The sequence below is a fragment of the Manacus candei genome, unplaced genomic scaffold (assembly GCF_025592945.1).
Source record: "Manacus candei isolate 608988 ecotype Guabito, Panama unplaced genomic scaffold, ASM2559294v1 h1tg000151l, whole genome shotgun sequence".
Classification (NCBI taxonomy): Eukaryota; Metazoa; Chordata; class Aves; order Passeriformes; family Pipridae; genus Manacus; species Manacus candei.
The window spans coordinates 802318-824340 of record NW_026138199.1 but is presented as its reverse complement, the minus strand read 5'-3'; the positions used below and the strand labels follow the sequence as shown (position 1 = coordinate 824340).

The following is a 22023-nucleotide window of genomic DNA, read 5'->3' as shown; positions in this document are numbered from 1 at the left end:
AGGCAATGCTGGAGAAAGAGGGAGAGTGTGAAGTAAGACTGGAGCCAATTTAGGATCAACAACTGTGGAGTTTGGGTCACAGGGTTAAATGACCCTTCCCTGAAGGTCCCATAACCAGTAAAACAGCAAGAGCAGCAGCTTTCCAGCAGCCCTGGTGGTGGATTTGGTTATTGTCTTTTGTTTTGTATGAATTTTCCAGAACCGATGTCCTCCTCAGGGAAGCTTTAAGAGAGAAGCAGCTAAAGAGCGTCAATCTCTGCTCTCCACCTTCTTGTACATCACCCTTGCTGTCTCTTTTGCCATAAAATCTGGCAAACGTCTGGGAAAGGTTTCAAGCACAGTTGCAGAACGGTAGAGGAGGAGGAAGCCTTAAATACTAAAGCTTAAACAATACCGGGGCGCAGAGCAGATGTGGGGGCAGGATCGCCCCGGACCGGCGGCCTCCCCACGGGGCAGCGTCGCCCCGGCTCCCCTGGACCCCCGTCATTCCCGCCGGGATAACCTCCCGCACCTCCCCCCCGTCATTCCCGCCGGGATAACCTCCCGCACCTCCCCCCCGTCATTCCCGCCGGGATAACTCCCCGCACCTCCCCCCCGTCATTCCCGCCGGGATAACCCCCCGCACCTCCCCTCCGTCATTCCCGCCGGGATAACCCTCCGCACCTCGCACCTCGCTCCCGCCGCAGCCCCGGGCTCGGCCCCGCACGGTCCCGCAGCGCTTCTGCTGCACCGGGGCAGAGCCTCGAGCCCCGCACCGCCTGTTCCCCCGGAGCCCCGGCCACGCTTCGCTCGGGGGGGCTTCAGAACTAACGAGGGGACCGATGGGCCCGGGCTGGGACGTGCCCGCTCGGTCATCCCGCTGCAAACAGGAGGATTTCAGGACGGGCAATGCCGGCAATCCCACCTGCCTCCCACCCTTCCCTTTCGGATCTGTGCTTGCTGCAGGGAGCTGTGGTGACACGGAGCTGGAGGGGACAGGGGCTGCCAGCCCTGCAGCCCAGGAGTGGAGTGGGGTGTTCACAGGGGTCCCGGCCCTTCCCGGGCTGCACCGGGGCCGGCGGGGAATGCTCGGGCACCGCAGCATCGCTCCACACACACTCTGAAGGGGTCCCGGGGGCAAACACCAGCCACGGCGGCAAAGCCACGGCCATCCGGGGCCTGCTCGGGGTACGACCACCCACTGCCTCGAGAGCTCCGGGTCAGACCCCCCCGGAGAGCCCAGAGCTGCCTCCACAGCCAGTGCACGCTCCTCCTGCACCTCATCCCCCGTACCCACAGTCCAACACCAGCACTCTGTACTGGTTCCCTCAAGGTCTCGGAGCAGCTGGCAAAGCCCAAGGCTGTAAATCACCACCTCATATCTCACTGGTGAAGCTGCCACACCCAGCTGAGGGAGGGAACTCAGTGAATGCAAGTGAAGAGAGCACAGAAGAGAGAATAGAGCTGTTTATGCTCAGCAATTGGAGGGTGCAAAGACAATCATCAGTGCTTCCTCTTCAGCACTGAGACACCAAAGTCTGCTGAAGTCCAGACATTGCCACCCCACATGGCTTTGCTCACAAGCCAGAGGCTTCTGCCACCATAACAAGACTTTCTGGGTCACCAGCTGTACCGTCCTTTCAGAAAAGAACTGTGTGCCAACCTGAGGAATGTTGGCAGCAGCCTCCAAGAACACATCTCTCACCTGTGGGCAGGTCATGTCCACAGGAAGGCCTGGTCTTCATCTGATTTGTGAGGCTATCCCAGCAGTCCCAGCAGAGGGGAGACAGATTCCTCAATGCAGGCAGTCCAGCACAACAAGGTTCTCATGATTATTGTACCCCCCTCACACATCAAGATTGTCTAGAAAATTGCAAGTCAGTATCGCAGAGCTTTTAGTAAACACTAGTGATTTTGTCCTGGTTTCTAATGCCAAAATCACTGATTCACGTGCAGTGGGATCTCGTGCTCTCCTCCTTTTCTCTTGCTCTCGGCCATCACGGCACTCACTGGGGACTGAGAAGTCCTAAGAACACGCAGAAAACCAAAAGCCAAACGCCACTGGCAGCGGAGGCAGCACTGCTGGTTTTCACACACTCATCATACTTCGTAAAATCAACTTCCCTGATGGCACACAGGTGATCCACACGACATTCCTGCTTGCACAGTGCCAGGTCATATCTGGCAGAGTTGAACTCGTAGTAGCTCTGCAGGTAGTGAGGGTCCCCTGAGATCCTCTCCAGCACCGTCTGCATGGAGCGTGCGGAGCCATCAGGGACCTGGAAGGCTCCTGTCAGGCTGTACTCTGCCTCCCACGCTGGGAACTCTGCCTCCCCTGGCGAGGCCATCGTGTTGGCACGAGTGAGGTTCAAGTAGTAAGTCACCATATCCTGAGGGAGAGAAAAACAGAAGTGGGGACACATCAGGACAGGATTGACCTGGAGTGAGATGCTGGGCTGGGCTGGGATCACAACCACAGCAGCACATCCCCTGCCCCCAGGGCACAGCTGCCCCTGGCAGGGCTTCCTACCAATTCAGGCACCTGGAGACACACCTCAGGTGAGAGCCTCCAGAACCCACCCCAAATGCAGCCTGTTTCCTAAAGGTTGAAGGGGTGGCTTTGCTCTGCTTGATTTTTACGTCCAAACTTTGAGCCTGGCCTTCTTCAAACATCAGTTAGTTACTATCAGTACTGTCCACTGGCAGAAGCAAGGGCTGGAGGAGTGTTACTTCCCAAATAAAGTTAATTTCTCAACTGTGAACAAACTGAAGAATCAAGTTTTTCACAACCTCTGTTCTCAGTCTCTTGCCCTTTTTCTCTCTGCTTCACTGGCTCCCCAGCCTTGCACAGCATATTTTAGCATTCACTTCACAAGCTATAAACATGTAAACAGAGCAACTACAGAGAGCTCCATCCACTGCAATAGGAGGTACAAGCATCCATCCTCTACCTCCTGGCAAGCAAGAGATGGGAAACAGCAGCTGCCCCTACAATTCACCTCAATTCAGATCAAATCCATCACTTTAGCAAACACAGGTACACAAATAATTTTCCAGACGGTTTACAGTTTTTGGAGGGGATCTGACAGGTCTGTTAGTACTCAAAGAGGAGTTCTGTGATCCACACTATCTGGGGAGCAAAGCAAGTGTCAAAGGAATCTCTCTTAAGGACACGAACAAGCCGGCAAAACCTGTCTGCCCCTGCTCTGAGGAACTCATCCCAGCAGGATGCACTGGCTGTGGGGGCCTGGGCCTCAACTCACTGACACTCTGACTAAATATCTGTGCCAGACACGAGGCTCAAATATCCTGAGTCAGGGTCCTCTCCCACACAGCTGCTCAGCTCCTGTGGTCCTGCCTGTTCTGACCACAGGGAGAAATAGAAGTTCTCTTCCAGAGCTGCAGTGTGCAGCACAGGGGATCCCCTACCAACACCTGAAGGGTGTCCGGATCGTAGTCGATCACCCGAATCCCAGGGTTGTTGGCTCCATTATTCACTCCAGGTAATGTTGTTTTCCAGGGAGTCACTCCAGGGGCCAGGAACATGACATTGATTGGAGAACCTTCACAGAAAGGCAAAGCAACCTGTAACTGGAGACCTTGGCTTGCCCCAGACCCTGTCCCCATCGCAGCGAGCACCTGGAGCTGATGGCACTGCCCAAGAGCATCTCTGTCACCAGCCCCTGGTGCACACAAAGATCAGCACATGGAGCAGCATCGGGGTCTGAACATGGGGCTCCTGCAGCCTGGAACAGGCTTTCCACTGCAGGCAAGGGCTCCTGCAGTGAGGGTGGCTGGGGAACCACCCCCTGTGCTCAGAGCACTCTGCACCACTCCAACACTGCTCCCTCACACCCCAGCCATGCCTAAACCCCTGCACAGGCAACAGGCAAGAAGCTGCCAGTCATTGAGGGGAAACAACATTTGAGGATGAACAGGAAGGAGGTCAGGAGCTACAGGCTGGGGGTGGAGATGAGAACCACTGGTGCCTCTTGTTGCCCAGAGCATTTCACAAGCCTTTGCTGGCTTCTCAGCTGCCTTCAGCCAACAGCCACTGACACCTCCCATGGACAGTGATTCTGGGAGCTGGCAGAGCTGTCCCACGGGTGCTTGGGTGAGCAGAACGGGTACCTGTGTCACTGTAAAACATGCGGAAGCTGTCGGTGTGATGGTGCCCGAAGAACTGGGCAGCGATCACCCTGTGGTGCCTCTGCACAATGCCCAGGTACCGCTCGTTAAAGCCCCTCCGGAACCAGGCCTTGCCTCGTTTCTTCTCAAAGAAGCCGGGAGGGACGTGCCCCACAAGGTAGACCTGCAGAAGAGCTGCCCTGAGCACAGAGCCCGTGCTGCCCACAGAGCCCCGTGGCTGTGACTGCCCCAGGGGAGAGCAGGGCTGGGAGGAGCTCTCTACAGCCATTGTTCATCCATTCCTTTGTTAATACCATTTCATCTGCTCTGGAGGCGTTGGTCAGTGTTTCTTCCAGCCACTGGAACTGCCCCCCAGGATCCTCCTCAGCAGCTGTCTCGTCATTCTGGTCATAGTACAGGTTGGTATTGAGGACAACCATCCTCCCTCTCGTCCCTGGGCTGGGCAGCTTCTCACTGTAGAAAGCTCCTGAAAAACACGACAGGGAAAGAGCTGGAGGTCTGGTCACACTGGTGGCTGTGATCCCAGATCCCTTTGTTTACACTTCTCTCTGCTCTCCTTAGCAATAGCCACAGCAGGGTCACTGCCTGAACCAGGCACCAGTAGTGCTCTGCCCACTCCAGGATGGGTGTTTGGGGTGATTCTTCCCATGCCTCCTGTCATGCTTGTGCCTGTCCCACTAAAGGGAGACCTGCATGGGGACAGTGGGCAGCACCAGAAGTGGGCAGCTGTGAGGAGGCACAGCACTGCCTGCCCCAGCTGGTACCTTTAAAGATCTTTTTCCTCCTTGTGCAGCTCACCACTCTGCATTCTTTCCAGTAACTTGACAATGACAGGAGAGACTAAAGTATAAAAAAAATTATCTTCTTGCAAGCAGAACTCCATGCCAGAAATCAGCACTAAATTGGACCCTTTCTCTGCCAGTCCTCTATGAATACTGATGCTCTGAGCTCTAAGGCAAGGAAAACTGGTCATGGTATTCTCCTACCCTTCCCCATCTCCCCAGAGTGCTGCCAACACGAGCCAGTGGTGCCAGACCTGCTCTGAAGAGAGGGAGGGAGGCATCACTCAACCAGGGCCGCCACAGTTCCGCTGTTTGGTTGTAGATCCTGTGCTCCTTCCCGGGAAACTGATTCTTGGGGTGGAAGTCATGATTGCCCATCGCCGCATAGACTTTGGTACCTGGACAGAGGGTAAAGGAGGTGCAGAGGAGTCAGAGCTGCAGAGCTCCCCAGAGTTCCCCGGGGCACTCAAGGCCAAGGCTTTGCCAGGGCCAGTCCCCCACCCCCTGCCCTGGGGCCACACTGACCAGGGGCACTGCTCAGCTCTGACCCCCCTCGGGATGAGCCCCCCCAGCCGAGTCCCTGAGCTGGCACAGCAGTGCCTTCTCTCTTGCTGTCAGGGGTTATGTTTGAGAGAATCTTGCAGTTTCTTCTGCTTTAATGGCTAATAACAGAAACCTTTATTTTCCTCTCTCCTGAGTGAGCTAACCTGGAACATGAAAGTGCATCAATGCATGAGGCACATCAGAATTGAGGCCACTGGGAAGAGGACAAACAAGTCCCAGTGACCACAGCCCTTCTGTGCCTTTCTCTGTCTGAATTCTGTCATTTCTTCACCCTGGTAAGCCCTTCCCACGAGTCTCTGTGCTCCTCTCCCCTTCTCATCCCCTCAAATCCTACCTGGAAATGTCTCTTTTATCAGAGAAGTCAGGTTTGCTATTATGTTCAGAACCTTTTCTTCTCCGAGCTGCTCATTGGGGACATGGGGAGTGTCATCTCTGAAAAAAAAGCAGCAGCACAGTCACTGTCTGGGACTAATAGGACCTGCACTCACAGCGATGAGCAAGGCACAGAAACTTGCTGACTTCTCTCTATGCCTCCTAGAAGGGACAGTTGAAGCTTTTGGGGGCAGAATTCATGTTGACTGGTCAGGGTACTGAGGGAGTTTCAAGGAATTGCACAGAGAGAAAACAAGCTCCACTCCAAACCTGCCAGAGCTCAAGGAGCCTTTGGGTACCACTCTCAGGCACATGGTGGGATTGTTGGAGTGTCCTGTGCAGGGCCAGGAGTGGGACTTTGATGATCCTTGTGGGTCCTCTCCAGCTCAGGATACTCTGTGATTCATTTTACCTTAAAACCCCTGAACACAAGGGTGTAAAGGGGATGCTCCCTCTCCCTCAGGGCATGTCACAGGCACTAAAGCTGCCTGGAAATATTGCCAGGATCAGCACTTCACAATCTGAGGGCACCATCTGATCAGCAATAGTGAAGCAGAGCTGTTTGCACAGCTGTGATCACCATAAAGCAAGGGAATACGTCCAGTAAGGCAGCAATCCGGTGCTGCTCCAAAGTGCCCCAGACACACACGTCTGTGTTTGCACTGACACACTCATGGCATTTGTAGTTAATGCTGAGCTGGCCACCAGCCCACTGAAGAAGGAGATCAACATTCAAAATCATGTGAGAGAACTTGGAGAAATCGTTTGAGGAAAAAGAATGCTCAACATAAGGTCACAAGGAGCAATAACTACATCTAAGCAGCAACATGCATCTCCGGGGACAGAAAATGAAAACATTTCATGTTTTCAGGAGGCAACAGCCTCCTGGAACTGGAGAGTGCAGCAGATTGCAGGTTAAGGTTGCACTGTGAGAAGAAAGGCCATACACACTTACAATCACCATGAAAATACAGCTTTTACTGAAAGTGCTGTTGGGGCAGTAAGTGCACTTGAGGGACCAGAAACCCACTCCTGGAGACCACGACAGGAGAGAACCCCTACTCCTAAAGCAAAACAGCCCCTTTTTGAGACAGGTCTCCCAGGTGCCTCATCTGCAGCCAGAAGAAATGCCACAAGCCTGGTTTGCAGCGCTCTCCTCCCACTGCTCTGACCGGCAGGACCTGGTGTAACACACACCCCACAGCCCCTTCCCTGGGCGTTCCAGGCACTCAGAGTCACTGCGGAGTCAGACAGGGCCGGGCAGGATGAACAAGGGAAAGACGGACCGTGAGTTGGGATCCTTCCATCACCTCACTGCCTTTCACTGCTAGGGTGTATCGGAGCGTTGAAAGCCCTCGCTGGGGTTGTGCTCACGCCCTCGTTCTTCATTACGAGGCACGTTCCCCCTCCCCTCTCCAAAGTGGGGACCACGGAAAGAGCCCTGACCCCCCCCGGGCTCCGTACGGGCTCCGCTGCCCTTCCCCGTCCCGCCCGGCCCGGCCGCTCCTCACCCGGTCCAGAGCACGAAGTCGGGCGCGGGCAGGATGTCCCGCATGGCCCGCGCGGCCGAGCGGAGCAGCGCCCAGGGCGCGTCGCACAGGTAACTGCCCCAGGGGCCCGCGGGCCCGGACCGGGCGCTGCCCGACGGGCACGGCCGCCCCGCCGCCGCCGCCGCCTCGTACCCGGGGTCCCAGTGCAGGTCCGTGAGGTGCCAGAACCGCCCGCGGCCGCCGCGAGCACCGGGCAGGGCCGCGGCCAGCGGGCACAGCAGCAGCAGTGCTACGGACTGAGCCAGGGGCTGCATGGGGGCACCCTGGGCTGTGCCCTGCGCTTTGCTGTGCTCCGTGTTCTGCTGTGCTTTGTGCTCCGTGTTCTGCTGTGCTCTGTGCTCCGTGTTCGGCTATGCTCTGTGCTCCGTGTTCGGCTGTGCCCTGTGCTCTCTTGCCCTGTGCTCTGCTGTGCTTTCCTGTGCTCCGTCCCTCCCCCGCCCGTGCCCCACCTGTCACCTGGGCCCTGGGCCCGCCCCTTCGGCCCCGCCCCCTCCCCGCGGCGGGGCCGGGCAGCGCCTACTCTCAAAATGGCGCCGGCGGCTTCGCCACGGCCTCTCTCTATTGGACGGAGCTGGAAGACGGAGGGTCGCGATTGGTCGCCGGCCGGCAGAGCGGCACTCCCGGATTGGGCAGGCGCGGGCGGCGCGCGGAGGGTCGGCGCGCGCGGGCCGGTGGCGGCCGATCCGTGCGGAGCCATGTGGAGCGGGCACGGTGGGGACGGGACGGGGACACGGGACACGGGGCACGGGGCAGGGGCGCGGGGCAGCGCCCGGGGGCCGCTGGGACGGAGCGCTCGAGGCCGTGATGGCGGCAGCAGTGGGGACGGGGACCACGCCGCCGCCTCACGGTCTCTGCCTTCCCCCCGCAGGGAACTTCGACGGCGGGTACGGCACCGTGGGCGGCGCGGGGCCCCCGGGCGGCTACCTGCAGTCCCCAGGGGGGTTCGGGTCGCCCGCCGGCGCCCAGGCGGAGAAGAAGCAGGTAGGCCGGGCGGGGGGCGGCCGGGGCCGGGGCCGGTCCTGCCGGGACCGAACCGGCCCTGACGCTCCGCCGCCCCTCGCAGCGGAGCCGCTCGCAGAACATCGTGCCCTGCACGGTGTCGCAGCTGCTGGCGGCGGAGCAGGTCGACGAGACATTCCGGATCTGCGACGTGGAGATCTCGCAGGTGGGCGGCCGCGGGCGGGGCGGCCCCGAGTCCCGCGGGCGGCCCGGGCAACTTCCCCCCCTCCCCGCAGGTCACCGTCGTGGGCATCGTCCGGCACGCGGAGAAGGCGCCCACCAACATCCTCTACAAAGTGGATGACATGACAGCAGCGCCGATGGACGTCAGGCAATGGGTTGACACCGATGTAAGCATTGGATTTGCTCTGAACACGCTTCTTTGACAGCCTTTGAGAGCAGTGGGGAGAGAAAACTTATAGAATAGTACAGTGTCTCAACTGGAAGGGACCTGTAAGGACCAGCTCCCTGCATCTCACAGAGGTTTTTATCAAAAAGATGTAGCTTTTCTGAGAAGTGTTTTAGGAATAATATGTCCCTGAAATCCAAGGGAGATGCTGCTGTTACAGCTGAGCTCAGTTGAACAGCTTCGGGAGGATAATCAGGCAGACATTCAATTGGCTTTCTGCAAGGTTATCCTGAGTTCAGAAATGGCTCTGGCCTGCCCCATTCCCCAGCCATGGTATAGCATTGAACACTTGCTTTTTTAGTATTCAAGAGTCTTTTCCTCTTGTTGCTCTGAGAATCTCTCATAAGCAGACAGAAACAGCAGAGCAGACAAGTGGCTCTGACTGCTCTCCAGTGTGTAAATGCTTTTATTTTTCATTTACAATTATGTTTATCTAACTGCTCTTACTGGACATAGCAATGCACGTTGTTTGTGCTTGCTTGAGATGAGCCTCTTTTGCTGAGTCATTTATTGTGATAATTGAGAAATGGAAATGTGAATCAGCAAACCTCTCTCCTTTCCCTCTCTGTTAGGAGGCAGGAGGTGACAATGTTGTGGTACCTCCAGGAACTTACGTCAAAGTAGCTGGTCACCTCCGTTCGTTCCAGGTAAGACCATGTCACCTGTGTCTGAGTCCAGGCCAAGAAGGATTGGAGATCTGGCTCAGTGTTAGTGGGCTGCTTTAGAATATCCACTTAATCATGGTCTCTTGCTTATCCTTTCCTCTGGACAAATCTTCAGTGTCTCTGCCAGGGCTGTATTTAATAACACTCTTAATTGTTCCTGAATGCAGAGGACCATTTAAAATGAGGACTCACTTAGAATGCCCCTCATCATCAATGTGTTGTTTTCAGCAGAGCAGAAAGCCATCAGGTTCTGGGATGTTTGTACTGTTGAGCTTAGACCAGGTTCTGGTTCATGGGGACACTTCGTGTAGCGCATTATGTGATCTGGTTGCCTCATAACTAAATATTCAAGTCATGGTGCATGCATTAAAGGAAAGTCCAGCTAGTTAGAAGGAGAAGTGACTCTATCTCCATTGCTTTACAAAATCACATCTGAAAACATGTTGTAGTTTAACTCTGGAGGGCACCTGAGCCCCTCCTCCTCCCCCTGCTGCTGCTCACTCACTCCTGATGGGATGGGGGAGAATCAGAAGGGTCAAAGTGAGATAACCAGTGAGTTCAGATAGGGGCAGTTTAATAAGTAAAGCAAACCAAGGAATTCATTCTGCACTTCCCATGGGCAGGCAGGTGTGCAGCATCTCCAGGAGAGCTGGCTCTTCACGTGGAACAGTGCCTGGGGCAGACAAATGCCATCAGTCCAAACACCCCCTCTTCCTCCTCCTTTCCCCAGCTTTATATACTGAGCATGACACTGTATGGTCTGGAATATCCCTTGGGCAGTCCCAGCTGTGTCACCTCCCAGCTCCTTGTGCCCCCCCAGCCTAACACCAGTGGGACAGTGTGAGAAACAGGAGAGCCCTTGGCTCTGTGCAAATGTGCTCAGCAACGACTAAAACATCCCTGTGTTACCAGTACTGTTTCCAGCACAAGTCCAAAACCAGTCCATGCTACTCTATCCCAGCCAAAAGCAGCACAAGATGAAGGTCAGAACATTGTGGACTAGCTGCATGCAGAGAAGCTCTCATTCCACCCCTGTCCCATTCCTGGAGGGAATGGCTGGGTTGGTTGTTTTGCATCTTCCTGTTGCTGTGATGTAAATTGTTTTCTTTGTTTTGTGGTGGTTTTTTTTTCCTCTGAAAGAATAAGAAGAGCTTGGTGGCATTTAAGATCATGCCTCTGGAAAATATGAATGAGTTCACCACACACATACTAGAGATTGTCAATGCACATATGATCCTCAGAAAAAATCTTATGGTATGTACAAAGATCCCAATTCCATTGTGGCCCTTCCTGGGTGATGGTGATTTCCCAAAGAGGGACCTCTGGCTTTGCTGGGGAAATTGTGGGTCTGGAAAGCTTAAAGCTGGGTTACAGGGAGGGTGTAACAGAAGTCCTGGCTTCCTTGGAGAGAGATTGTGTTGCAGTCCAGTTCCATGAGAAGCTATTTTAAATTACTGTCTCAGAGTCTTTACCGCCGTGGGTTTGGCAGGCAGGTGACCCCAGCACTTCTCTCCTGATTCCAGTCAGCGTCGAGTGCGCCGCCGTCGTTCCCCTCCGCTGGGATCGGTGACGTGGGGGGCTATGGAGGAGGTGGCAGCCTGCCAGTGAACGGGCTCACGGCACACCAGAGCCAGGTGGGTGCCAGCAGCTTTTCTGGGAGCACAGCAGTGGCAGTGGAGGCTGCCAGGGGGTGATGTGTGATGTGGGGCAGGGAAATGCAAGTTCCATCACTTTTTGAAGACAATGGATCTGTTCAGCCTTGCTGACAGAGAATCTGAGCTCTGTGCTAATGGTGGTTCTTGCTTCTCCAGGTACTGAACTTGATAAAAAGCTGCCCTGTCCCAGAAGGTATGAGCCTGCAAGAGCTGAAACTTCAGCTCCGCAGTATGAGCATGTCAACGATCAAGTAAGTGTGTAGAAATGAAGGGTGTTCTGGAAATCCAGGCAGTCCTTTCAGAGGCAGAGAGGACAGTGGACAAGCCCAGGCACTCACCTGTGAATCAGTGTGGGTAATCCAGGTGGCCCCAGCAGCACGGAGCAGTGAGCCAGAGCTTTTGAAGGCTTCACAGCCCCAAATGAGCCATTGCCAGTTGAAGGTGTGACAAATACTTTGCTCCCCTGTTTTCAAAACAATCTGTTTATCAGTTCAGTGGCAACAGGTACCTGGGTGTACTGCAGTGCTTTGGCAGTATTTCTCCTGTTCAAGGACTACCTTGTTCTCTGCACACTGAACACTTAGGAATAGTCTGTTCTGTTCTCCTTTGCTGTCACTTATAACTTTTTCCTTGAGGCCTAGAAACATAGTCATTAACATCCATGACCTGCTTTTACCTGGGAAGTACAGAGAGTGGTGGCCTTCTCCCCTGTGACAGACAGAGTCTGAGCTGTGGGGGGAGCACCTTGTCACAGCTTTGGAGAAACTCTGGGCCTCACTTACACTGCTCACAGGACAGAGCCATCAAGAGCTTCCCTTGGCAGCTGCCAGGAGGGAACTGTGGGGATGGGGTCTGTAAATGGGAAATCCCTGGCAGAAGGGTGGTGACATTTGCTAATTAATTGCTAACCGCTTATCAATCATGGGGTTTTCTTCAAGGCAAGCCGTGGAATTCCTCAGCAGCGAGGGACACATCTACTCCACGGTGGATGATGATCACTATAAGTCAACAGATGCTGAGTGAAGTTCCCTCCAGCTAATTTTAGCTCCAAAAAATGCTTGTCTATGTTTCAAGATACCCTACCAAGCTCAGTGACGTGGAAGGTGATCTTTGCTCTTTGTAGAAGGTCCCAGTTACTCTGTGAATGCCTCCTCATGGAATTCCAGGACAAGCAGAACGTACAGGATTCTGTTAACTGGACTTGATTCTATGCTGTGACCATGTGACTGAAAGCCTAAGTAGACACGGGAAAAGTGAACTTCTCAAAGCTTCAGAACCTTCATTTTGTTTTGGCTCCTTAAAAGATGCCTGTTAGAAAGAGGAGCCGCTTTCTAATCTTTGTTTCTAGAGCTGTTTCTCCTAACTCAGCTTCCCTTCTATTCGTTCACAAAGTGGGTAGCCATTCCACTAATGTACAGCAATCATGAAAAGATTTTTTTATTTTTTAGTTTGTGCATTTAAATCTATATTTGTACTAGAGGCGATCTTGTTTCTAGAGCTTTTGAACATTTCTAATAAAACTGTAACTTGGGGAGCCTTGCCTGCATGTGTGACTCAAGAGGCTTTTCTGCCCTGAAGAAGGAAACCATCTGCTTGACAAAACCTGGGAGTAAAAGCACACCTCATACTTAACTATCCTTATTTTTTCTTTAACTTTTTGCTTTGAAAGGTCAAACCGAAATGAGTGTCTGGACAGTAAGAAATTAAATAATTGTACTACAGCAGAAACCAGTATGGTGTATCAGTGTTACAGATAGGGCCCAAGTAATTTCTGCCACCAAAACAGGCTCCCCAGGGCAGTGGGCACAGCACCAAGGCTGCCAGCGCTCAAGGAGTGTTTGGACAATGCTCTCAGGGACAGGGTGGGATTGTTGGGGTGTCCTGTGCAGTGCCAGGAGTTGGACTTGATGATCCTTGGGGGTCTCTTTCACCTCAGGACATGCTGTTCTATGATTTTAGCTGAAGCTCAAATGAATTACACCAAGTGCAATTAGATTTTATTCTTTAAACCATTTTTAAAGTGTAACAGAAAAACACTGTTAGGATATAGGTTGATACTCTAGATGGATTGGGGTGGAGATAAGAGATTTGTGTTTCCTGTTTTTCTGCAACTCTGCCTTGTTCAGGGAGGCTGCAAGCGACTGCAGCACCATATTGTCCCTCAGTCATGGTGAGCTTCCTGTCATAGGAAATTCAAACAGACCTGCCTTCTGGCAATTGTTTTGTACTTGTAATGAGAGCACTTCAAGAGCTCATAAATGTTCAGGAGCATTTCAGGTGTGTAATGTAGCTGTTCTCACAGAAGGAACCACACAGCTTTCCGCTTTGTGAAGGTGTTGCTGAAAAGCAGGACCCAGATCTTTCAAGCTGAACCGCTGAGACACTGAACTGCACTTGCAGGTGAGAGCTGCTGTTCTGTGCTGTGCTGCACACAGATTGCTGCCCTGTCCTTCGATTGCTGCCTGCCAAGTGCCCAGGGACTGCTGGAATAGCTGCACACGCAACCAGGGCTGGGGCAGAGGGCTCAGGGGCTGGTAGGATCTCTGTGCTATGGGAGCTGCAGGTCATGGGGTTTCTGTTGCCTGGAGCTGGTGAATTAACTTTGTTTTGCAAAAGCAGTTGTTCCCTGTGGACACATCCGTGGAGCTGCCTGGGGGACCTGGGGTCTCTGCTCCTGGGGTTACTGCTGGGGCAAATCTGTTTCCTGCTCGGGTTCTGTGGCCCAGCTGTAGCCTGTGTTGCTAAACCGTGTAGTAGGTGTGTTACTGGTTAACATCTCACTATAGAGTCCATCAGATCCGGAAGCCAAAAGTACTGTAATTTTTGTAGGAAGTGCGCAGGTTAGGAATTAGAAGTGAAGATGCACGGAAGTGCTTGCAGTAAAGAGAGCAGTTGTGCAATTGGATAAAACAGCGCTGTGCTGCCCGCGCTGAGGGCGGGTGAAGGCAGGGACCCCCCAGCTCTGCGTGATGCTGTTCTGGCTGGACCGGAGCTCCAGCCCGTCCTGCCCGGCTGCCCCACAGCTCATCCCCCGTGTCCCGGCCCCCCCGACCCTCTGTGGCGGGGCCAGAGCGAGCGGAGGGGCCGTGGAGCAGGGCAGGGCTGGGGAGCACAGCCGGACACAGCGGAGGGCCGTGCTCCGAGCCCCCGGCACCCCCGCCCCACTCAGCCCCGGCGGGCCTGGGCTGCGTGTCACGGCGGCCCCGCGGGGAGCCGGGGCTCCGGGGAGGAACACGCGAGTGCGGGGCTGGGGGCGGCTCGGCCTCGGTGTAGGAGAACCGCAGCCAGAAGATGCCGCTTCCCTGGAGGGGCCGAGGCGGCTCTGCCGGGCCGGGCCGGGGCTGCGGCGGGGGCGGGGCCGTGAGGGGCGGGACAGAGAGCGGGGGCGGGACAGAAAGAGGGGGCGGGGCCACGGGGGGCGGGACAGAGAGCGGGGGCGGGACAGAAAGAGGGGGCGGGGCCACGAGGGGCGGGACAGAGAGCGAGGGCGGGGCCCGCGGGGGCGGGGCCGGCGGGGAGGGGGCGTGGCCCGCGCGGGGTGCGGTGCGGTGCGGTCCGTGCCGGGGCGGGTCCCGGTCCCGGTGCCGCTGCCGGGCGGGTCCCGCTGTCCATGTGCCCCCGGGCCGCCCCGCCGCGGTTCGGGCCGCTGCAGTTGGCGCTGGCGGCGGCGGGGACGGCGGCGGCGGCGCTGGATCTGTTCATGGACGGGTGGGTGGCGGCGGAGTACGTGCGGCGCGGGCAGCCGGGCTGGGCCGCGCTGTCGCTGTCGCTGCTCGCCGCCGCCTCGGCCGCCGCCCAGGCCTGCAGCTGGCTCTGGCTGCGCTCCGACCCGCCCGCGCTGCGCCCCGCCGTGCCCGCCGCGCTGCTCGCCGCCTTGCACCTCCTGCAGCTCGGCTTTCTCTTCAGGTATGGCAGCCCCGCGCCGGCTTCCCGCGGCCTCGGGCATCCCCCGGGCACCCCCCCTGCCCACCCCCGGGCATCCCTCGGGCATCACCCCCTGCCCACCCCCGGGCATCCCCCGGGCACCCCCCCTGCCCACCCCCGGGCATCCCCCGGGCACCCCCTCTGCCCACCCCCGGGCATCCCTCGGGCATCACCCCCTGCCCACCCCCGGGCATCGTCCCCGCTCCGCCCCACCCTCCCCTCACCCCCTCTGGCTGCCCCTCACTCTGCTCCGGCAGGGGAGGACGAGGGTCCCGGCCCCCTGCAGCTGCCGGCCTGCCCGGGGTGGGGTGAGCGGTGCCCCGGGGGGGGCCGAGGGGCTCCCGGGCAGAGCGGTTCGGCCCAGCCCCGCGGCGGAGCCGCCTGTGTCCCTCCAGCTGAAGCTCCCCCGGCTCAGCTCTTGTCTCCCGGTGCTGTCGCCGCCGCCGGAGCCCTCCGACCAAGCGGAGCGGGGCCCGGATTCTCGTCTGGGCCTTGGCGCTCCCGGGAGTTCGGGGGGCGCGGCGGGGCCTCCCCTCCCGGGGGCAGGAAACGATCCTGGCAGGTCCTCTGAGGGCAGTTCTCTGTTGACACTTCACGAGTGGCTGGGCATCGCGTGGCTCCTGTGGTGCCTGGTTTGGGGAGGGGGAAGGAGGAGTTTGGGTATAAATTGGAGGGGCTTGTTGTCCTGCCAGGGCAGCGTGAGGACCGAGGGGCTTGTGTGGCCCCTCACCACTGGCTGGGTCCCCACACAGGTGCCTCCATGCTCTGAAGGTGGGCTGGAAGGTGTGCTGGGCAAAAGCAGAGGAGGAGGAGGAGCAGAGACACATGGCCTTCCTCTCCCACGACATCAGCATGCTGCGGCTCTTCGAGACCTTCCTCGAGAACACCCCGCAGCTCACCCTGCTCCTCTACATTATCCTTCAGACGAACAAGGCTGAGATCTCCCAGGGTGAGGGGTCTGGGGCCAGGGGAGAGGGCAGAGGGGGTGGAGGCTTGGGGTCAGAGTGGGCTTGGATGGGACAGACCGGATGGGCTGTTTGGGGGCTGCAGGACCCCACAGGACACTTACTTGAAGGGTCATTCTGCTCCCGTGTTACACAGGAGGGTGAACCCCTGTCCTGCACTCACATGCTGCAATGGACTGTGCTGGGCTCAGGGTGGGAGGGTTGGAGCTGTCACCACTGTGGTCATTTCCTTACATGCCCCAGGAGAGGCTGAGGGTCAGGCTGGGGAGCAGGGAGATGCCAATGTGGGTGTAGGTGGAGCACAGGCCTGCCTGTGTGGGCTCTGCAGGGCTACTCAGTCCCAGCACTTCTTCTCCACCTTCAGGGCAAGGCCAGCACCCGCCTCCTCCTCGGGGAGGGCAGAAGGCTGAGGGAGAGAGGGGTGCTGAGGCTCTGACCCTGGCAGCAGCAGCTCAGTGAGCGGGGGGGAAGCTCCTTGTAGCAGCACCGGGTAGGGGAAGGTTTGAGCCAGGCTGGGCCCTGTCTCGGTCTTCCCTCAGCATCTCCAACTCTGTTTGCAGGCCTGGGGATTGGCACTGCGCTCCTGTGTGTGTCCTGGTCTCTGTTGGACTACCACCAGTCCCTGCGCTCCTTCTTGCAGGACAAGTACGAGCTGAGCCGGGGCTCCTCCATCATCTACTTCCTGTGGAACTTCTTCCTCATCTGTCCCCGTGTCCTGGCAGTCGCCCTCTTCGCCCTGCTCTGGCCCTACGGTGTGGCTGTCCACTTCCCACTCGTGTGGCTGGCCATGTTCCTCTGGGTCAGCCTGCAGGGCACAAACTTCATGGAATCACCTGGCCCTGAGCAGCTTTACCGGGCCATGGTGGCCGTGATCCTCTACTTCAGCTGGTTCAACGTGGCGCAGGGGAGGACGCTGCACCGCAGCATCATCTACCACAGCTTCATCCTGGTGGACAGTACACTGCTGGCCCTCTCCTGGCTTTGGGGCCAGGCCCCCTCTGAGGACCACTGGTACCTCCTCCCAGTGGTCTCTGCCGCCCTGCCCTGCTACCTGCTGGGACTGGGGCTGAGGGTCACCTACTACAAGTGGCTGCACCCCAACAGGCAGGTGCAGCAGGAGGGTGGCTATGACGAGGTGGATGCCGATGGAGGGAGTGATGAGCTGGAGTTTCGCTCGTTCTCTGAGCCAGACCTTGTGAACAGACGGATGCAGTGCCTGGCCCAGATCCAGTTCCCTGTCTCCCAGCTGGCACGGCAGCGCTTCCTGAATGGGGCTGCTGCCCTAGAGTCTGCTGCCTGAGGGCAGCTCCTCCAAAGGGACATGCAGGGGAGGTCTATTTGTTAGTTGTGGTCCTGGTTCTGCTCCCCCAGGCTGTTGTTTTGGGCAGCTGGAGAGACCTGGCAGGAATGAGGGATGATGTGGAAATGCCCAAGGAGTCCCATGGCACACAGCATGGCTCCCATGGCTGCACCCTCAAGGAAAGCCACGGTGTTTGTGGCAGGTCCAGCACATTGTGGCATGTGGCAGGTCCAGCGTGGGTGCAATGCTGTGTCAGCTTTCCTTGTTATTTATTATTAGCTTGTTCAAAAGAAAAACCCCAAGAGCAGTGGTTTGTTCTCTCTATGCCTCTCCTGTGCCTGCTGCTGCTGTTGCTGTGCAAGGATGTGGGAGCTTGTTTCCTCCGTGGCTGTGGCTATCTGACCTTTGTTTCCAGACAGAGTTTTCTTCCTTTGTGTGTTAGTTTTTGTATCAAGGTCAAAGCTCACCTGTTATCAGCATGTTTGGGGAGGGATGGGAAGGAGGCCTGTGCTGACAAGTGGCTGCAGAGTGGCTTGGTGCTTCTGGCTTATTATGGACACCTCGTGCTCCCTTGGCTGCCATTCCCACCACCACACCCTGGGCAGTGCTCCTAATGCCATAGCCAGGCTGCAGTTGGCCATAGGTGGCTGTGCATGTGGTCAGTGTGGGGCTGTGCTGGCACCTGGGCACAGACACCCACCCAGCTCCCAGGCAGGGTGGCCCTGAGATTCGTGCCAAAACCCAAGCAGGCCCCAGAGCAGCCTCTGCCTCTTTTGCTGTTGCCCAGTTGGCAGCTGTGGCGTGTCCTGGTTGCCCAAAGCATTGACTCCTGGCCCCTTCCCCTTGCCTCCATCACTCCCCCCCAGCAGGACCCAGCCTAGGAGGGGAACCCCATCCCAGGAAAGGCAGCAAGATACAGCTGGAGGAGCAGCTGAACTCTGTTTCACAGCTGCTCCTACAAACAATCAGCCCGTGGCCAAGGCCAGCAGCTCTGCAGCACAGGCTGGGAGGAGGGGTGTTTGATGGCCTTGTGCAAAAGATATGGGAAGGGAAGGTTTGTTCAGGGAGCACTGTGTGCCTGCCCTGGGCACCTCAGCAGAGCCAGTGGGGCAGGGACTGGCTCCCCAGGACTCCCCAGAGGCTGCATTGTAACCTGCCAGTGCCACCAAGCCTGGCCCAGGCTGTCACAGGGGCAGGGACTGACACGGGGGCAGAAAACAAGCTGAAGCAGTCACTATAGAAAATAAAGAATTTATTATTTTTTTTCCAGTTCATAGAACAGTTCCCATTACAGACCATGAACAGGCAGAGACCCCACAGCCAGCAGTGCCCGGGACTCACCCCTCATAGCACTGCAAGGGCTGCTCTGGACTCCAGGGGTCCTGCCCACCACTGCCAGCACAGACACCTCCCCCGGGGCTCTCGGAGGCAGCAAATATTAGTGGATCAGGTGTTTTTTAAAGCCTCTGTGGCTGTGGTGAAGCTGCAGGGGAGGCTGGCAGCACCCACGTGAGCTCAGATGCCCCAGGCCCACAGGCTGACTGTCTTTCAGGTGTTTGGGTTTGCTCTTCCATTAGCCTACCTGGCTGTAGCTGAACTGGTGACAGAGACAGGAGAAAAATCAATACTTGGATAGAGGTGCTGTTTCTGCCTCATGAGAGACAGGAAAAGGCTTAAATTCAGCCAACAGAGGAAAAAAATAAAATAGCCAGGTCACTCTTTAGTAACAAACACAGAAATGTACCATCAACCTCCTGTTATAAAAGTACTTTACATACATTCAAGGAAACATCGTATAAATATCAGTATGAAATGTCAGTGGCTGCAAGTTCCACGCTCAGCTAAAATTTTACCGACATCTTAAAATTTCCTTAAAACATCTGGAAGTAAACAAACAAAAAGCACAGCCAGCTGCCAGGTGGCTCAGGCCCACAGGCCCAGCACCCATTGAGAATGCCTGGGCAAACCCAGCCCCTCCCCAGCACAGCTCTCACCAGCTGCTTCCCACGGGAGCAAAGCAAAGGGGCTACTTGGCCATGCCAGTGGTGGGAGGTTAAGGCACAGGTTTTAATCCCAAAGCTTAGCCAGCCAGAGTACAAGACGTGCTCCCAACAGGCTGCTGCACAGCTTGGGACAGCTCCCAAGCCTGCTTACAGGAGACCTTTGGATGGACTGGGACTCACTGAGGGATGTTCAGGATCCCACACAGACTCTTCTGTGACTCCGGGTAAGTCCTGATCCTCTGGTGATATTTCCAGCCCTGGGAGCAATGGGGCTGCTCCTCGGCACAGCTCTGGCTGGCACAGTAACACACTTCACAGGGACCCCAGAGGAACTGGATCTGTGGACCCAGCAGTCATGGAGCTGGAGCTGCTCCAGCTGCCTGGAATAGGTGGTAACACACCTGAGCTCTCCATCTGGTACAGAGAACATCCCTGGGGACTCCTGCTCCCCTCTCCAAACCTGCTGCTAACACCCCCAGCACAGCCCCAGGGCTCTCCTGGGCCAGCAGCCCCAAGGGCAGCCAAACACCTCCCCCTCTGCTGAGCTGCCCAGTGACACCCGCAGCAGACACCTGTCCTCAGATTCCCCTCATGGGGTGAGTGGTCCTGCTGCTCGTGGGCAGCAGCTCCCACATAACAGTGTGTTCTTGCTGCAGAGCTCCTGGGGAAATATGCAGATCCAGTATCCATCTGGGATCAGAGCAAAAGGCCAACACCTGACAAGGAGCTGGATGGAAAGCTGATCACTCCCGACTCCTGTGACCACCTTGGAAAAAGAATCTCCTTTGATTCCAATTTAATTAAAAAAAAAAAAAAAGGAAACTGGAGCTAGGAGCTAGGACAATATGAAACAGAGCTCCTGGGATCCAAACCCCTGGCTCTAGGCACCTTCTCCCCAGTGGTCACTGGAGATGGCCCAGGAACAGACGTTTCCAGGGCACAGCAGAGCCTGCACTGATGGAAATATCCCTCAGTAATTAATGCCATACAAGGAATGCAGCAAATACATCCCTTGTGTGGACACAGCGAGTGGGTCAGTGTCCCCCTGCAGTGACAGACTTTCAGCCCAGTCCCCTGTGGGTCCCAGACAGGTGACGTGGGGCTGGGACCAGCAATCTGGAGGGGTTTGGGTGCAGCCACAGGTCTGGCTGGGGTGCAGCACACACCCGTCCTCAGGGCAGGAACCCCAAGCACCTGCTGATCTGGTGCCATCGGGGTGCAGGGGGAGGCAGATGCCACCAAACACAGCCTGACCTGGCACAAAACCAGCCCCTATGCCAGCCCCAGTCCCCAGTTGCCTGTTCCTTGCCAGGGGAGCTGCAAGTCACTGGCTCCAGTCTCTTTTCTGAGACAGTGGCAGAAAAATCAGCATTGCCATTCCTCTCAAGGCTAGTGTGCTCCAGGCTGCCAAGTCACAGTGTCTTAGAAAATTAAGTCCCTCTTAACAAGGCATTTGTTTCTCACTATGTATTTAGGCTAATGCAAAGAAGAATATAAGAAAACTGAATCTGATTCTACTAAAAGGAGCTTTTTCTCACACATGGAGTCAGGAATGCAGAGGTGAAGGTTAACAACCATAGCCAGAGCCTTCTCTGTAACATTCATGAGGATTTAGGAATTAGATTATTCCTAGTCCAGGTGAGGACTCTGTTCACATCTGAACAGTATGCACTAGTCTGCCATACCTGATGTTCACAGGCGGTTTCATTTTCCTTTACAGGGAAAATCTGTGGGATCTATGGTCCGGGCCAAGGCTGGAATCCAATGGTCTCCTGCTGGCTAACAGGACTTGTGCACATATTTGACTAGAAGCCACCAGGATAAACTCAGAACACCAACATTTGCCTCTACAAGGAACCACATCTCCCAGAAGCGTTCCCTTGTTTTTCTGTTTTCCAGTAATCCCACATTGAGGAAATAAGGACATTGTAATAAATTAACTGCTTTGAACACCCAGGAAAGGAGAGAGGACACATTTTACAGCAATAGAGGTATTTTTGACATTTTCATTAATATTTCCCATAAAAAAAAACATAGCTCTTCGGCTTTGCAAAACAAGGAAGGTTCAGCTCTGCCATCAGCGTTTTCCTATAAAAATAAGGTTTTATGTGTACTTGGGTTCTACAACTAAGCTGAATAGAAAGGAGAGGGCTCTTACAAATACTTCTGCTGTTGTATGGCCCCTCCCTCTGGAGACACCTGCCAGAAGCATTCAGCTGGCTCTGTAAGTCCCTTCTGGCAGACAAGCTGTAGCCCTGCTGAGTCTAGGGCTCCTTTGCAGGACACCTCTGGGACTTGGCAGGACTCCTGAGGAATGACCTGCTGTCATGTTCCACTGTAGATTTTGCATCAGGTATGTTTTCTTCATCAAGCTGAAAAGTGAGTCCTCAAATGTGTGAGATTTCTGCCTCTCCAGTGACGGAGATTGCTCACAGGAGCTGCAGTCTCGCCTCTGCCCCAGCTTCTTACAGGAAGTCTAACTCAAGGGCTTGGTGAAGGGACACGAGGTCAGCGTGATTTGTGATCCTCCAGAACGGCATGTTGTGCTGTGACAAAGAGAGGACAGTCAAGTTTATCAGGGATTTTCAGCTGAGGTGGAAGCAGCCAGGGTACACCTGCAGGGCTGTGCAGTGTGGTGGTTCTGAGCACACCACGCTCAGGATGGATATTGGCCACCTGCACATCTGTATCTTATCTGCACATCTTG

The 22023-nt window shown here is 56.0% G+C and overlaps 4 protein-coding genes across 16 annotated transcripts in view; 2 read left to right on the top strand and 2 right to left on the bottom strand.

Moving 5' to 3' along the window:
* Positions 1–1426: 1426 nt before the first annotated feature.
* SMPDL3B (sphingomyelin phosphodiesterase acid like 3B) lies at positions 1427–7833 on the bottom strand. Of its 3 annotated transcripts, none has more exons than XM_051772264.1 (7): positions 7358–7833; positions 5809–5906; positions 5165–5308; positions 4422–4594; positions 4111–4291; positions 3415–3542; positions 1427–2369 (listed from the first exon to the last, which is right to left on the bottom strand). In XM_051772264.1, the coding sequence occupies exons 1-7, from the start codon at positions 7648–7650 to the stop codon at positions 1986–1988; spliced, it is 1401 nt and encodes a 466-aa protein (XP_051628224.1). In that variant the 5' UTR covers positions 7651–7833; the 3' UTR covers positions 1427–1985. The 3 variants fall into 3 exon arrangements, with proteins under 3 accessions (XP_051628224.1, XP_051628223.1, XP_051628225.1); XM_051772263.1 differs by having other exon boundaries at positions 3409–3542; positions 7358–7828; XM_051772265.1 differs by having other exon boundaries at positions 3409–3542; positions 7529–7828.
* A 75-nt stretch (positions 7834–7908) lies between these two features.
* RPA2 (replication protein A2) lies at positions 7909–12658 on the top strand. Its single transcript, XM_051772280.1, has 9 exons — positions 7909–8107; positions 8265–8377; positions 8460–8561; positions 8632–8745; positions 9377–9451; positions 10610–10723; positions 10993–11103; positions 11281–11375; positions 12063–12658. The coding sequence occupies exons 1-9, from the start codon at positions 7924–7926 to the stop codon at positions 12145–12147; spliced, it is 993 nt and encodes a 330-aa protein (XP_051628240.1). The 5' UTR covers positions 7909–7923; the 3' UTR covers positions 12148–12658.
* A 2012-nt stretch (positions 12659–14670) lies between these two features.
* XKR8 (XK related 8) lies at positions 14671–21277 on the top strand. 3 transcript variants are annotated; one of them, XR_007900681.1, is made up of 4 exons: positions 14671–15030; positions 15801–15997; positions 16574–19540; positions 21037–21277. XR_007900681.1 is itself a non-coding variant. In XM_051772267.1 (3 exons), exons 1-3 carry the CDS (start codon positions 14735–14737, stop codon positions 17311–17313), a joined length of 1134 nt encoding a protein of 377 aa, XP_051628227.1. In that variant the 5' UTR covers positions 14671–14734; the 3' UTR covers positions 17314–20078. The 3 variants fall into 3 exon arrangements, 2 of the variants coding, with proteins under 2 accessions (XP_051628227.1, XP_051628226.1); XM_051772267.1 differs by lacking the exon at positions 21037–21277 and having other exon boundaries at positions 15820–15997; positions 16654–20078; XM_051772266.1 differs by lacking the exon at positions 21037–21277 and having other exon boundaries at positions 16574–19576.
* The window catches only part of EYA3 (EYA transcriptional coactivator and phosphatase 3), a 56834-nt gene continuing 53355 nt past the window's right edge, over positions 18545–22023 (bottom strand). For all 9 annotated transcript variants that reach the window (XM_051772249.1, XM_051772252.1, XM_051772250.1 and 6 more), the window contains one exon: positions 18545–21862. In XM_051772249.1, the coding sequence (XP_051628209.1) occupies positions 21782–21862 (81 nt within the window). In that variant the 3' untranslated portion in view covers positions 18545–21781. The remainder of the gene's footprint in view (positions 21863–22023) is intronic.

What these genes read in the sequence shown, in the direction of transcription:
- SMPDL3B (XM_051772263.1), bottom strand. Translation starts at nt 7,650, where the DNA reads ATGCAGCCCCTGGCTCAGTCCGTAGCACTGCTGCTGCTGTGCCCGCTG. An exon ending in GATAAAAGAGACATTTCCAG is followed by an intron (nt 5,309 to 5,808) that starts GTAGGATTTGAG and finishes CCCTCTGTCCAG; the next exon opens with GTACCAAAGTCTATGCGGCG. An exon ending in CCTCCCTCTCTTCAGAGCAG is followed by an intron (nt 4,595 to 5,164) that starts GTCTGGCACCAC and finishes CGTGTTTTTCAG; the next exon opens with GAGCTTTCTACAGTGAGAAG.
- RPA2 (XM_051772280.1), top strand. Translation starts at nt 7,924, where the DNA reads ATGGCGCCGGCGGCTTCGCCACGGCCTCTCTCTATTGGACGGAGCTGG. An exon ending in GCGACGTGGAGATCTCGCAG is followed by an intron (nt 8,562 to 8,631) that starts GTGGGCGGCCGC and finishes CCCTCCCCGCAG; the next exon opens with GTCACCGTCGTGGGCATCGT. An exon ending in GGCAATGGGTTGACACCGAT is followed by an intron (nt 8,746 to 9,376) that starts GTAAGCATTGGA and finishes CCTCTCTGTTAG; the next exon opens with GAGGCAGGAGGTGACAATGT.
- XKR8 (XM_051772266.1), top strand. Translation starts at nt 14,735, where the DNA reads ATGTGCCCCCGGGCCGCCCCGCCGCGGTTCGGGCCGCTGCAGTTGGCG. An exon ending in CAGCTCGGCTTTCTCTTCAG is followed by an intron (nt 15,031 to 15,800) that starts GTATGGCAGCCC and finishes GTCCCCACACAG; the next exon opens with GTGCCTCCATGCTCTGAAGG. An exon ending in CAAGGCTGAGATCTCCCAGG is followed by an intron (nt 15,998 to 16,573) that starts GTGAGGGGTCTG and finishes CTCTGTTTGCAG; the next exon opens with GCCTGGGGATTGGCACTGCG.